This window comes from Oxyura jamaicensis, chromosome 3, assembly GCF_011077185.1.
Source record: "Oxyura jamaicensis isolate SHBP4307 breed ruddy duck chromosome 3, BPBGC_Ojam_1.0, whole genome shotgun sequence".
In the NCBI taxonomy this organism is placed as follows: Eukaryota; Metazoa; Chordata; class Aves; order Anseriformes; family Anatidae; genus Oxyura; species Oxyura jamaicensis.
In genome coordinates, this window is record NC_048895.1 from 70,938,294 (window position 1) to 70,953,945 (window position 15,652).

Below are 15,652 nucleotides of genomic sequence, written 5' to 3' on the forward strand. Positions count from 1 at the left end.
CTTACTAACTCTTCTACACAGTAATACTCAAAGCATACATGGGTCCTTACAGCTTTCAGAACATATTGTTTCTGCAAGATAGTGTCACAGTTTAACAAAGTGTATTGGGTTTACATGGCAAGAGATGTTGCAGGGGTGAGAGACCAGGGGCAGGCCCATGTCAGATCAGAGCCAGCTCAAGCTGCCTCCAAAAGGGACCTGCTCCTGGCCAGAGCCAAGCCAGGGAGCGATGCTGGTTGGGCCTCTGGGAGAGCAGATTGAAGGAAGGGAAATAACCCTGCTGTGTGACAACAGCTGGGAGAGAGAGAGGAGTGAGAAGCAGCCCTGCAGCCCCCCAGGTCAGTGCAGCAGGAGGGCAGGAGGTGCTCCAGGCAGGCAGCAGCAGTTACCCTGCGGCCTGTGGAGAGGCCCCTGGTGGAGCAGGCTGTCCCCCTGCAGCCCATGGGTCCCACATGGAGCAGATCTCCACGCTGCAGCCTGTGGAGGAGCCCTCTGCAGAGCAGGGCAAAAGAGTGACCATGAAGGAGCGGCAGAGATTAAGTATTAGGGACTGACCACAGTCCCCATTCCCCACACCACCTATGGGAGAACCTAGAAGAAAGTGTGTTATGGGTGGAAGGTGTTTCTAGATTGCTTTTAGTTCTCATTGCTCTCTATTGTTACAAATTGGCAATAAATTAATTTAATCTTCCCTACACTGAGTCTGTTTTGCCTGTGACAGTAATTGGTGAACGATCTCCTTGTCCTTATCTCAACCCAAGAGCTTTTTCATAGTATTTTTCTCCCCCTGCTTTGTTGAGGAGAGGGAGCGGGAGAGCTGTGTGGTGCTTGGCTTCCTACCAGTGTTAAGTCAGCACAGGAAGACACACGCAGAGAATGAGGAAGACCAGAACCTATGCAAGAAAGCTATGGAAAGCTCAGTAAAAACATTTAAAAAAAAAAAAACAAACTTGCTGAGGACACTGAATAATAAAAAGAAAGGAAAAGTCACAAGCAATAACATACATTCTTTCTTCCTGATAAATTATTTATTTAGTGGTTTAAAGAAAGTGCTTAACATGACCCGAGAAAGAAGTTTCCACCTTGAGCATAGAAACTGGAGGAACCCCCAAGACAAAATTAATTAATTGGTTAATAGGTTAAAACTGGTGTGATATGTAAACACTGAAGGCAGAGATGTACCTTTGTTCATTTACCATTGTTTCACCTCCCATGAACAGAAGGTATTCTGAAATTGTTAACTAAATCAGAGTGAAACAAGGTAATTCAATTAACAAACTATGTCACTACTTATATGACAGATGCTAAAATTAAATAAAACTAAATGAAATTTGTTCTGTGAAAAACAGCTTGAATCTAAACCCACACCAACTGAATTAACCACCTGTATGAAAAGGTCTATGGCAGCAGTTCATTAAAGCTTTTTTACTTTTCTTCTGTAGCAAAAAAAAAAAAAAAAAAAAAAAAGACTGCTGTTAAATTTTACTCTGCAAAAGGACACAAACTCTCTTCTGCATGTAGTGTTTCAGCTGTACAGTTGTGACTATAAAGTAGAAATATGAGACATTTGTCAGAAAATGTCTTTCTGTTTTACTTTTCAATGCCTAATTTGAATATAGGTAACATATGTGTGAGACTTGGGAAGCAGATAGTTAAGTTGAAAGGAGACAATCCTTCCCCTCTTTACAGTCTTACTTCAAGGGTTGAACAATTTTATGATATATTTTGAACAAAAATAATGAAAGCCTTTGTCTTTGACACACTAGCCAGAGAATACAGGATATTGAGCTTTTCAGATCAATTTTCTTATCTAGGTGGAAAATCTCTTTTCAAAAATAAATAAGAATGTGTCAATGCACTGCGGAGTGCAGACAAAAGAGCAAACAGGTTTTCTTACTTCATTGTTAGCACTGAATGTTATAATTATGTACAAGCAAGTAGGAAGACTGCACCGATTTTTCAAAAGATACTGCAATGTACGTGTATACTAGCACATTTTAAGACCATTTGAGAAAACAGGAACTGAAGGGGGATGTTTAATTCAATTAGCCAAAAATAATCTACCGCTCTCAATCTGAGTTTGCAACTGCACTACATGACAAATTACTAAATCATGAGAGATTCAACACAATTGGGACTGTAACATCCCATGACTAAAAGGGTATAGTAATTAAGTTTATTTTCATACAACACTAAAAGGTGGTTTACTATGTCCAGTCCTGTCTGTGGATAAACAGATTATTCCAGATTCCAGAAGCTTATTATACATGTTGCAACTCCAGCATTGAAGTCTGTAATGTCACCTTACTTTCTAAACGGCATAAAAGCTAGAAGGGTATTATTTGGAATACCATTTCCTAATTTTTCAATTGGAAATGAAAGAAAAATGTTAGAATTCAGATAATCAGAACCTGCCAGAGATGGTTTTGAAGGAACATCTTAGCTAGATTATTCTTATTTATGTTACAACTTATTTGTTTATAGCCAGGGTACTTTCAACAGCTGAATTCCCAAACTACACTGTACCCTCTACTTTTTTCAAATGCTAAATTTAAAAAACATGCATGCTAAGAATATGCATGGGAAAAAAAGGTCCGAATTTTTGCCTAAACCTGTAAGATTTTTTTCAAGTTATCTTAAAAATTCATTGTTCCGTATTTTTATTAAAAAGACTTGGTTTTCTTCTGTGCTTCAGTTACTAAACTGATCTTGAGAATGTTTTTTAATTCTGCAGTCTTCTATTATATAGGCAACATATTACAAATTTATAAATAGAAAAAATCCACAGGAAAGCTAAGCCACACAAGAACTAGGGTCAAGCTGCACTCAAAGTTATCTGTCTTAGAAGTCTAAGTCTTATCTACTGCTTCAGTATTTTTGGGCAAAACACTTTACCATTACGTCTTACTTCTTCTCATCTGTACAAATTAATTACTAGTGATTATACTAAGAGCTTTGAGGTCAACAGAGGAAACCATCTTCTTAAAAAGTAAATATTATTTTTATAATCACATTTTTTATGATAAACAAAGCAAGAGTGTCTAAGTGGCATACTTAGGAGGAACTGTTAGCAGGCCATTTGTAATCTTGTTCTGAATCTGATACCCTGTATGACTTCAAGCAAGTCACTTCCTGTGATTTCTAAAACTTTCTGTGCCTGTTTACTACTGGTAAATAATAATCATTAAAAAGAAGTTTCTCACATCAGAAGCATAAGGAAGTGATCTCTCTTCATCTCAGCAACAGACTTGGAGATACCACTTGTTTAAAATTTCATATTAAAAATGCAGTAATTAAAACAGAATGTTGTATTTCAACACCACCATCTTCAAACACAAGGAATGCATGAAGCACCTAAAGTATTTGGCTCAAATGAGATCAAATACCAAAAACATAAGTAAATTGGTGAAAATGTGCAGAAACCTTATGAAAGTTTCAGTTTTCCTATTGACTTCAGTAAAGACTAACATCTGTTTGTGTACTCAGCTACAAGTTTACCACAGTATCACAGAATAGTCTAGGTTGGAAGAGACCTCCAAGATCACCAAGTCCAACCTCTGACCTAACGCTAACAAATCTTCCACTAAACCATATCCCTAAGCTCTACATCTAAACCGTTGTGACAAGATAGAATGCAGAACGAAAAAATTAATTCCTCTTTTTTCTAGCACCTTTTTCAGAACAAATTCTTTGATTATGAAAACATGCAGTTTTGACTATACTTGCAAGCAGACCAAGTCCTCAAATGATGATCTGGAACTCTACTAAAGCTTGTTTCCAAAAGCTTTCATCTAACCATAAATATGGCTTTCGTCTACCATAAATATGAACAGCTTCAGAGTTCAAAGAATCACAGGGAGTATTTAGGGTTGTAAGGGACCTCCAGAGGCCATCTGGTCCAACCGCCTCCTCAAGCAGGGACACCCAGAGCTTCTTGCCCAGGGCCATGCTCAGGCAGCTTTTGAAGATCTCCAAGGGGGGAGACTCCACAACTCCCTGGGCAACCTGTGCCTGTGCTCCGTAACCTGCACAGTGAAGAAGTGCTACCTGATGGAACCTGCTGTTTTCCCGTTTGTGCCCACTGCCTCTTGCCCTGTCACTGGGCACCACTGAAAAGAGCCTTCTTCTGTAAAGAGACATCTTGTCTCTTTACACCCTCCCTTGAGGTATTTATGCACATAAGTAAGATCCCCTTGTGACTCCTCTTCTTCTTCTCCATCTTGTACTTACCAGAACATGCTTCCTTTTGTTCATAAGAATTGATGAAACCTTATCTATACCTTAACCACTGCAAATAAGCGGCTCTAACATTGAAATGAACAAGCTCTCCATATCTCACTAATCTGAGCAAACATGATATGCAGATTACATGAATTACATTTAGAAACAATACTTTAAAAGCTGTGTGCTCACATTTTGTTACATAGACAGAATTGTCACTAACAAAAGTTAACTTCAGCCCAAGGAACCAGAGATTACCCAAGTACTTTCAGCCAGAGTTCATCTCACTATTTTAAAGTTAACATTTAAAAGTCTACTAGGAAAAACAAAACAAAGAAAAAAAAAAAAACAAAAAAAAACTGTTCCCTAGCAGTGAAGCTTTCATGACCAAGAGTAATACGACTGACACAATATTAAGAACACAGCAGCACTCAGTGTTTGCTGCCTTGACACACAGTGCTAGACTGCCCTTGATTGTTCTTTTAGATCTTTCTCATAACTTCTAAAAACACTAGACATTTTAAAAAACTTTTTGAGATATGAGTCAGTGTTTTTCAAAGGTGGTTTTTTTTTCATTTACATCTTCCATAGCCAAGTAGAACTGTATGGATAAGTGACACATGCCAGTAAAGCAGTAAGCTAATGTTTTACAACTGATTTATTTTAAATAATAGTTTATCTACTTGGCTTGGTTTTTTAATTCAATTTTATTTGCCTTTTCTACCACAGATTTAATAATTAGGAGTTTCTATTCATGCATAACAATTATGTGCATCAGAGCTTGCTTTCCCCAGAAATCCCACAAGCTATATCCCATATGATAGTCCCCAGGAATATCATGTTATCACATGCTATACAAAATACCAAATTCCATTCTAAGTAGTATTCCATTTGCAGCCTTCTACTTTTGCATAGAATTTATATTAGCCAGTGTCCTATTTTTTGAAGCCATTCTCTCCATCACTTTAATGGCTCTGTAATAGCTACCTGCTCCTCTGTTACGCTGCAAATGTCACTGCACTGGCAGCTGCAGTGCTACCTGTGTACATTTACTAAACAGCTCTTATATCAGTTCATTAACTTTACCAAATAAGGTTACATGATACAGCACACACTAGAATGAGATATGCTATAAAGATTCCATCAAATCATAATATCCATTTGATAGCCGTCAGATTTTACCAAATTATTTGGAAATCATAGTATAGAGGATCTCTGCCATAAGGTCATAGTACTGATTATTGAAGCATCACATGATGTTTTCTAAATAATGGCTTAAAAGAAAGGACTTAAAATTAAATTTACCTGAGAAAGCATTACTATAATATCTTGAGAGTGTTTGCATAATGTCTTTGGAATGCTGAGTCCATGGAGCTATCTTTCTATAGGTTTTTACTCTGTGGACAAGCTGAGAACCTCCATATTGCAGAGAAAGTGTGTCTCCATGATCTTCGTACAATTCTTCAAATAATCTGAAGGAAAAGCAAAATGTGGCATCTATTAAACTGGTAAAAAGAGCTTTTAGGAGGAAAAAAAGAATAAAGTGTAAAATTCAAAATAACATTTAGTGGTAAAAGAACACAACAGCTTTAGACATCTTCACACATCCAATTGCTTTTCTGTGTAACAAGCAATACCTTTCCTTCTCCTCAGTACTTCTTCCAGTTAACAAAAACTGGTATTTCATTAAAACATGCTAATAACCTGTTAACAGTGAAACTTCAAGATGTCTGTATTCTTTATTCAGATACATATGTGGCAATTATATTCAGATACAATAACTACTAAAAAGGATTAGATTAAGATTTTCACTAATTCATAAAATATCAGAATACATTCACACTACAGAATAAATGCTTCTGCAGATTCAGGGAGAAAATTAGCACATCTATTAGCCTGCAGGGAGAAAATAAACTGTATACCATCACAACCTAAGGTATTTTAAATATGCTAAATAGGACAGAACATGCTAATATCTTGAGGCTATGTTTTTGTTGAAGTCCACTGGGAATGAAGTTAGCATAACTTTCCAAAACCCACCTAATTACGATGGCTCAAAGTTATAAAAAGAAGGAACATGACTGTCAGAAATGTGAAGGGCAGTCAGATACAATTTGGTGTAGCTGTAAAAAAAAGTTAGAAAGAGTCAGCTGCTAAAATGAAGAAGAACTGGCTAAAAGCAACACAGTTCTCTAGCCTCAAGAAGTTGCCAGTAGCTCCCAAGTTCAGGGCAGTCTGAATAACAAAAACAATCAATAAGCAGCCCTAGCGATGACAAAAATAAGACAATAGTCTCAGAAAGCAAGGCTATCCTAAAGATATGGCACCCAGTCAAAAAGATAAAAGACTGAATAAACACTTCTCAGAAATGGAGACTACAGACCTGCCTAAGCAAGACAATGACAAGGGGGACATCTGGCTAGAATATGCTGAAAGTGTAGTCAAAAGCAGAAAACTAACATACTTATCACCCCCAACCCTGTGGAAATTTATTTTATTTTACATCATTATAGCACCTAAGCAACAAATCACTTTCTGTAAAAATAAAACACTTGTCCAGCAAATCTTCTGCCCAAGGTCAAGTATGAAAAGATGTGCTTAACCAAACCAAAACAAACACAGTTGCCTCCATATAGTCATTCACTGCTCATGATGCCATCCATGAGAATTTCCAGTTTGTTTCTGTGGTTTTGAAGACCTGTCCACCTCATTCTGATCCCCTCTCATTAGAAACCAACAGTCCCAATTGCCAAGTCCCTGGAGGCTGCACAGCAACTACTACTTGAAGCAGCAGCAGTTGCTTATTCTCAGAGGTAAAGACGCAGCCCCCAGCAGCTGGGACATGGTGTATGAGAGGTATTGCTAGCACACTGAGAAAGCCGGCTGGCCATCAGGCAGAGGCCAAAAGCCACCACATGCACAGCGAGCCAGCATGCTGCAAATGAGATTGTTTCTGTACAATTTACCTGCTCCTGGCCCCAGGCAAGTGCCAGAAGCTAACAGAGGAGAAAGGACAGGAGCTTAAGATACATCTCAAGTAAAGGGGAGGGGAGATTGAGAGAAACGTGTGACCCAATGCTTTTTCATTTCTAGAAATACGAGTTACATGTCCATGTTCTAAAACTAACAAACCAGTAGGCAAAGACAGCAATGAAGCTGTAAGTTTCATGGCCATTATTACAGTTACAAGGAATAAAGAAGCATCATCACCTCACAGATCCTTACATGAACTTCCAAAGTGCATTCACAAGTTAAGTAGCTTAGTTTCCTCCCACCTACAGAGCATTTAATTTAAATGCTGACTTTTTGTTGTTTGTTTGAGGATGCTTGAATAAGTGCCATTGATATCTGACTGGAGAAAACAGCTTTGCTGAAAACTTTCTTCAATAAATCAAGACACACAACATTTTTCAAATGAAAAGTCGGAAATAGCAAGATAAGATACAAATCAGATACAAAGATACTTCTATACAAGTATCAGTTTGGCATTCTGCAGAAAAGCATGTATCTATTTCAGTTTTCATTTTGGTTTACATTTTGCATCAAGCAAATGAGTAGCTACTAGAGGCTTTGTTGTTCTTGTTACGGTTATTTAAGAGGGAAACTCTTTAGTCTAAGTTTAGGTATATAAAGAGAATGAAGTCAAGCAGTTAAGCTTTAAGAAACATGATTAACACACTTTTCCAGAGTAGCAAATTTTCAGCGTGATGGGATTTTCTCAAGAAGATTTCAAACATGAATGATTTTTCACTTAGATTAATAAATATGAAATCATTGCAATAGAAAAAGAAATGCACTTTTTTTGTACACAGACAATATTTTTCCTAAGTCCCTTCCCAAAAAAATAAAATAGAACTGAAACGCTAAAGTAGTATTTCTTACCTAACAGCGTCTGTATCAAATTGTAAATTAGGTTTATCAATCAGTCCCAATGAGTAGAGCTGGTATGCCAAAGCACATTTTCCCACCATAAATTGGGCTGTGTTAGTACGATCTAAGCAGTCCACACAATTGGTTCGGAGAACTCCAGTCTGGTAAAGCAATCCAGATAAGAGAGTTGGTTTTTTTGTTTGTTTGTTTGTTTTTGTTTAATTAAAAAGCTACTATACTCATGATTACTATTTTTTCCTACTATCCTAAGACTTATGTGAACTCACATACTAAATTTTATGTCAGTTCAAGCCTTGAACTAAAGCCTTGTTCAAAGACTTTTTTAAAAAAGCATTTAATTTCTAGCAATCTACATTACTACTATAAGGCCTACTTTCAAACTATTCTTGCTTCTATCATCACACAAACTGAATCACTCTTTCAACTCACAAACAGTCCTAAAAACTTACCTTAGAAAATCTGTGAAGATTTGATTTTCAAATATGCTGTAACTATTGCATAAATGCATGCTTGCTGTGGTTCTACTGTGATGGTGCTTGTATTTTAAGCTTCCCGTATCTTATGCAACACGTATGAACATTCTGGTCACAGTCATACACACTTTTATGCTCCTTGCACCTCCACTCTTCAATTCCATAATGCACACGCAAGAAGTTATTGTAGAATATGAAGAGACGCTAGAAACATTTTAATATAGTAGCATGGGGGATTCTTCTACTCAAATATATATATATATGTGTATATATATATATATATATATATATATATGGCTACATCTATGCTAGTCATCTAAATATTTATTGTCTTAATAAAGAAGCACATTTTGGGTGTGACGCAAGTTGTCTGTCCCAAGATAAGACAAATCATGATTTAAATGCTTATGCAGTACTCCTATGGTGACAACCTCAAATGCTTAAGTTCAGAGAAACAAAAGAAATCATACCCCTAATACAGGTAAACCTGTAAGACTAGCATTAAAAAAAACATGGCATTGATATGCTTCTCTATTTTAAAACAGACCAAATTCTACCTACTTTGCTGTTTATCTGCCCTTAAGGACCATATCCCAGTGTGTTCAGTTAGTAAAGGAATGGTCACATGCTTTCCAACTTAGATGAACTACAAAATAATGAATGGCAAGTCAAAAGGCATTGATGTTTCTCAAGAACACATCCTGCGTTCAGAGTATATAACCATAACATTCAAGTATTAATCTGTTACTAAATAATTTATCACCCTGCACTTTTTTAGATTTCAAATTAGTTTTTCTAGTTGTATTTTCTTTCAGTAGTAGTAATTGTAACAATGTACAGAATATTCCAGCAGTAGTGAAAATGCATTTAATCACCCATTTTCACGTGTGAATGTCAACAGACTTAAGTATGTGTATTCCTCACCGCTCCTACCTTGTATTACAGATTGTTTTAAAAAGCTGATGTTTTAACTTTTGCTACCTGGGTAGTACTGCAGCCTACGTAGTAGTGACAACTCTTTTAAAATCTGAACATTTCTCAAACTACATTCAGCAAAAATATAATTCCAGCAATTTTATCGTACTATCCAAGAACTTAAAGCCTTATTTCCCAATTAAGTTTCTCAGATAGACTCAAATAATGCTGTTTACTCTAAATATTACTTTAAGAGAGTAACCTGTGAATCACTAATCAAGTATATATGTAAAGTGGTTTGCTGGTGCTTTTTGAGTGCTGATTTACATCACTACTACTTTGAATTAATGAAGTATATTATCTTAGTACCTGCAGGCGTCCAGTGGAAACAACACAACCTCCCAGTTCATTCCACCTGAAAGAGAAAGAAAACAGAATGACTAACAAATCATTTAAAAAAAAAAAAAAAAAAAAAAAAAAAAAAAAAAAGATCATACCACGTACAAATATGCTCAGTGAAAAAGGGTGTCAAATAAAAAACTGCTGCAAGGCAAAATTGATATCACTGAATATCAGAAAGCAGTGAAAGCTCTTTGCATTAACAAGGTGTTGTATTTACACTGTATGGAAAATATTAAATCTAGCCTTAAAGTAGAAACGTTCCTAAGCCATATAAAATACTTATTTCGCTTCCTTCAAGAATGAGTTTGAGCTACACAATCCTTGCTCAATGGGTCCCGAGTGTAAAAACAAAATGAAGTAGGTACAGTGCCAGTGACTGGAAGGTAGAGGCAAAACATTATCTGTAGCACAAGCTCATTGATTTAAATCTCGCCTTCATACTGATTCTAGGCATACATACTATTCTTTGTCCAGTTCTTGCTACTCTGTACAGGCACTAGCTGTACCCCAGAGGCAGGGAACACGAATCTTAAATTAATGACATTTTGAGGTAGAACAGTTATACTTGATGCAAGTAAACCCTGAACAACTGACTATTTTCAAGCTACGAGGATTAACTAGCTTATGCACTACTTTTGAGTCTCATCAGACTATCTCTACAAACATTACGAGGATGCATCAATCTCATTCATGCTAGTTTGCAATTGCCACTTTTACTGTACTGCATAGCAAAAAAGCTCTAAGAGTCTCTGAGTTTTACTTCATTGTTTCTAAACAAGTTAGGCTAAAAATGCAAATATACTCCTAATGTAAAATAAGAAATGCCCATTTGGGTAGTGATGAATTAAGTTGGCAGTTACTTCATTTCTGAATTTTCAAAGACTAGAGAATTCAGCTGATTAAATCATTGTATTTCCATAGCACTCTACACAAATATATTTTCTATATTAAAAAAAAAAAAAAAAAAAGTTTTCAGTTTTGTATTAATACCATAAAAATAAATTGGAAAACACTGGACTAAGTAACGTTTCATTGTTAGATATATTATTCAAATGCTTTAAAAAAAGACCCTTACTAAATTCCAAATATTGTTCTCTTTGTTAAAATTTACCCCCAGATTTAGCATTCCGTTGGTTAAGGAAAAAAAAACACCTTTATATAAATACATATGGCACAGATTACAAGTTACAAACAATGGTTTGATATAAGAAATCATTATAAGTGGAAAAACAGCAGCATAAGAATACTGACTATAATATTTTCAGTGTATTATAGTATTTCTTAGCATATGCCTTTGACTACAATCCTTTTTGGCTAGAACTTAATAATGAAGTATATAATTTCATGTTAACTGAAGCCTTAAAACAGACAGTAGAAATTCCAGACAACTCTCCAAACAGTAGACATTATTCATTACACATCCGTAAAAGTATACATACTTTTCATCCGGCCGCAAAATACTGCAGTAGGAATCAGGTCGATTCACAAAAAATCCAGTTTTCTTTACTACACTTTCTGCAATCACATTCAATCTATCAAGCACATTGCAAAGTTTGCTGAGAAGAGAAAAAAAATACACAGTAAAGATACATTAATATTCAAAAATTTTCACTGCTTTGAAGTCTTGTAATAACAAAAATGATTTAAATGATTAAAAAAAATGATTTAATGGAAGACTCGCATCTTGTTTTATTTGCAAGGTGCTGTGTTACTCAGTAACATTTGTTTCAGTGTGTTCTTCAGATCTTCCTACACCAGTTTGTTCAGATCAGGGCATCCATCCATTAACTGAGACTTTATTACTCAAAATGGAGTACATTTTAGTACAGTTCTTACATTTTAGTAAGAACTTCGAAAACAAAAATATTTGGAAACACAAGTTAAAAATTACTTCTTTTTTCAAGATTGCCTATCTTGAGATGGAAGTATTATTTTGAAACGTTTCCACCAGTACTACTTCCCAGAAAACTTACTTCAAAACTACAAGTTGAAACAGTCTCAGCATTCCTGAAATGGTCTGTTCTTTAGGCAGAGACACATTATCTTTCATTCTTTAATATTTCTTGCTTGGTTAAAAAAAATAACCTTGTTCAATGCCCTCAGATATTTTTTGTATCTGTACTAGGGTGGGTATAAATACACTCTTACTTATCTTATAGCTAGAAGGGGCATATTTTGATCACCTGGTATCATTCCCCATTTGAAACATTGCTCCATATAAAACCCAAGAACTTACATCTAGCATATCTTGTGAATGAGAATCTAGTCTTATTTTGAGAATTAACATCTAACCATAACACAACTGAAGAGACCTAACTGGGCATAATGACATTTTAGAGTAAAAATGGAGCATGAAACCAAGGCAAACTTTAAATTAATAGTCATTCACATCTATGTGACCTACCATAACACCCAGTTTGTAATCTTAAATAATGATAAGGATTGCGTTCCAAAGCATTTTTTTTTCCATAAAAAGTATTGACAAATATTAATTATATTCCTATCCTTTGAATTAAACTAGTTTTTTGTTGTTGTTATTTTGCTCAGACTAATGTAGTAACAGAGACCTGAAAGCAGATACAACCATTCTTGTTATTCATCTGGAATTTTTGGTATAAGAAACAGTAGATACAGGCAGGCCACACAACTTCAGAACTGAATTGTGTGTTACTGAAGAAAAGCAATTTGCATTTATAGATTTAAAATGTTTCCTCCTTGTAAATATTTCACCATTTATGAAAACATCAATCCTTCTCACATGATACTAGTACAACAGTCTGTTGTCCAAAATCGTTAAAGATAGTTACCGAATATATTTTCCAAAGATATATCATTTAATAATCTAAATGCTTTATAACATTGAAATTAATATAATATCTCCATTTCCTTTTGAAAGTGGAAACGGAAGAGTCATTGATTTGATCCCCCTCCTCCCCTTTTATTTTTCTTAAAACAAAGTGCTCTAACTCAACAAATTCAAGGCTGATACGAAATACCTGACAAATTGCAGTGTTTTGACTAATTCAAAATAAAAAGAGAATGCTGTTGTCTTTTTACTAAAACCTTCCTTTGCAGACAACTTCAAAGTTTTCAGGCCTTGCTCCAATTTGGTATATTATGTATTTGAATATTAAAAATCCTCCAGAAAAGTCAGGTTTTCTTCTTTCCATAGATCTTAGTAAGACTCTCCCATCATTCCTAAGCTACATTCAACTGAAAGCATCTAGTTAGTTGAATTGTGGCTAAGAGCACTAATACAAAGAATGACCTTTTCTACCTTTTTGTGTATTTGGCCATATCCCAAGGAATATATATAATTGCATGCTCTGGGGGTAAAAACTGGTTGAGATATGTCACAGCGGCAACAAGTTCTTCGCTAAGAATCCTTTCATGTTTTCTTTTTTCACGTTCCTTTGGTGAAAAGAAAAGGACGTTAATGTCAGTACTTTTATTAACAAACATATGTAACCTGTACACTTAGATATGTAGGTCTGTGTACATATTATAGACTGGTATACTCTAACACAGACTCTTTAGCCTAGACTTAAGTGTTACCTGCTTGGTGTGGATGAGGTAGAAACAAGACAAACACACAAAAATAGTGAATTATGTTCACACAACATATACAAAAATAATCAGAAAATGAGCATTTGAATTTGAAGAACAATATCAGAGTAATATCAACTTTTATTAGTAATATTTTATTTACTGATAAAATCTGCGAAAAATCACAGTGATACTAAATATCAGCAACAAATAGTGTTTAACTGTACTAAAATCAGAACTAGTGGTAGGTGTGCAGTGTCAGGCATTTTTGGTACCTGTGTTCAAAAAGTCATTCATTTCCTAGGTATATTTTTTGGAAGAAATGAAGGTCTATGGGAGAAACAATAACCTAAACAATGCCTTCTAAACTAAACAGTAAATATCATGAGTTCTTCTCCAAGTAGAATACTTTAGACAAGGAAAAACAACTGAAAAAATCTAGCAAACATTTTGTCTGTTAAGCCAATAAACACGCAGTTAAGCAGCAGCATTAATTAAAGTCATACAGCAGCACTGCATGCTTGTTTTAAAAACAGACTCACACCCCTCTTATGCATAAGTACATTCTCAATCGATGCACAGCACTATCTCAATCATCTTAGAGCAAACTTTGTCACTTTTTTGAATGCCTCTGAAAAAAAAGCTGAGCATGAGTAGTTTTACTTCGCTTCAGTGGTGTATTTGAATGTTTTAGTCATTAACAGAAATTAAAAATGGAAGCTGTACACCACAGCTGGCACTTCTGCGTAAGTAGTCTAACTGCACTGCATATGGAAGAGAGAGTAATTTAAATATTTGACAAAAGTTAGAATTACATTGCCATTCTCTGAACATACCGTATGTTTTGGCACTCTGATAATACTGCTTTTCTCTCAACTTAGTCCAAACTAAAACCTATATTGAATTTATGTTTAAATACATAATTTACATGTATTTACAATATATTTATTACATTATTAAATACATATGTAATATTGCATATTACATATTAAATACAATTAATATTATTTTATTAAATACATGTATTTAATACTGATTTAAATACATAATAGCAGCCATAAATAAACAAACCCAAAGAAAGCCTAATACATTTGTTACTGATTAACAAACTTCTGGGATAGACAGGTAAAGTGTGAAGTAGATTTATATTTAATCAGCCTTTAAGAAATCAAATAATGAAAGTACTGGAGACAAAAATTATTAGCAGTTGTGTAAAAGCAAGAGCAAAATGCAAAAAAAGGTGATTTTTTTTTTTTTTTTGATGGAGATAAAGAGATGCATTTTCAGCCATAGTATCAAAAGGCCTGTGAATAAAGACATATAATCATTCATGTGTCAAGGTCATGCGAGTCTAGACTCACACTGTAACAATGGCCCTTGAAAGCTATGGCTGCAGAAGAGAAAATCATTTTCTTGTAAACAAATGCTATCCTAAGTTGATTCCACAGACTCTTGGACAGTCTTAAAAGTATTGCTATGTAGGAAAGCTTCTAGAAATAAAAAATAGGTCATCTAGTTGCCATTTATTACAATTCTGGGTTTTAAAAAGTCTTCCTTTTGTATTTTGCCTACCTTTTTTCATACTAGGAATGGATCCTACATGCACATAAAAGGTCTTTTTTCTACTGAATACAGTTCTACATGATAAATGAAATGATAAATAGCTTTTTTTTTTTTTAAAGCCTAAAAAGTAGTAAAATATTCAAGCAAAACAAATCAATTTAAAAGAGAATGTGGAAGCAGTTCATTGAAGAGGAAAAACTGCAGTAAGATATATAAGATAACCTTTACTGTCCAGCTATCAGAAGAAAATACCAAATGAAATGACAGAAATTCCGGGGGGGGGGGGGGGCCCGAAGTCAAATTACACAGTTTGCATCTGCTTTACTAAAGCTGCCAAAATGTAAAAAAGAATTTATGGTTTCTGCCTTGGAGCAAATAAAACTAATTTTGAAAACAGGTTACACTGCTATTTTCTTGTGACACCATATTCAGATGTTTGAGATTTATTTTCACTTATTTTATTACAAATTCTCTTTGAGACAGGGTAAACTCTCAGGGTCTGGAGTCCATTCCTCCTCTCTGATTTACGCTGCCTAGTATACCTCCCACCTTCTGATAGCAAGCTCAAACCTGCCTGGCTGAGATACCATGACAGGAAATGGCTGGATCAGAACAGAAAAACAAACAAACAACAACAACAA

At 35.1% G+C, this 15,652-nt stretch overlaps 1 protein-coding gene across 1 annotated transcript in view; it reads right to left on the reverse strand.

The window, feature by feature from the left end:
• FIG4 (FIG4 phosphoinositide 5-phosphatase) overlaps positions 1–15,652 on the reverse strand; it is a 72,567-nt gene that overhangs the window by 36,477 nt on the left and 20,438 nt on the right. Inside the window, exons 11-15 of the mRNA XM_035321099.1 lie at positions 13,180–13,313; positions 11,342–11,458; positions 9,870–9,915; positions 8,104–8,252; positions 5,527–5,693 (exon numbers count right to left, since the gene is read on the reverse strand). Of these exons, the coding sequence (XP_035176990.1) occupies positions 5,527–5,693; positions 8,104–8,252; positions 9,870–9,915; positions 11,342–11,458; positions 13,180–13,313 (613 nt within the window). The remainder of the gene's footprint in view (positions 1–5,526; positions 5,694–8,103; positions 8,253–9,869; positions 9,916–11,341; positions 11,459–13,179; positions 13,314–15,652) is intronic.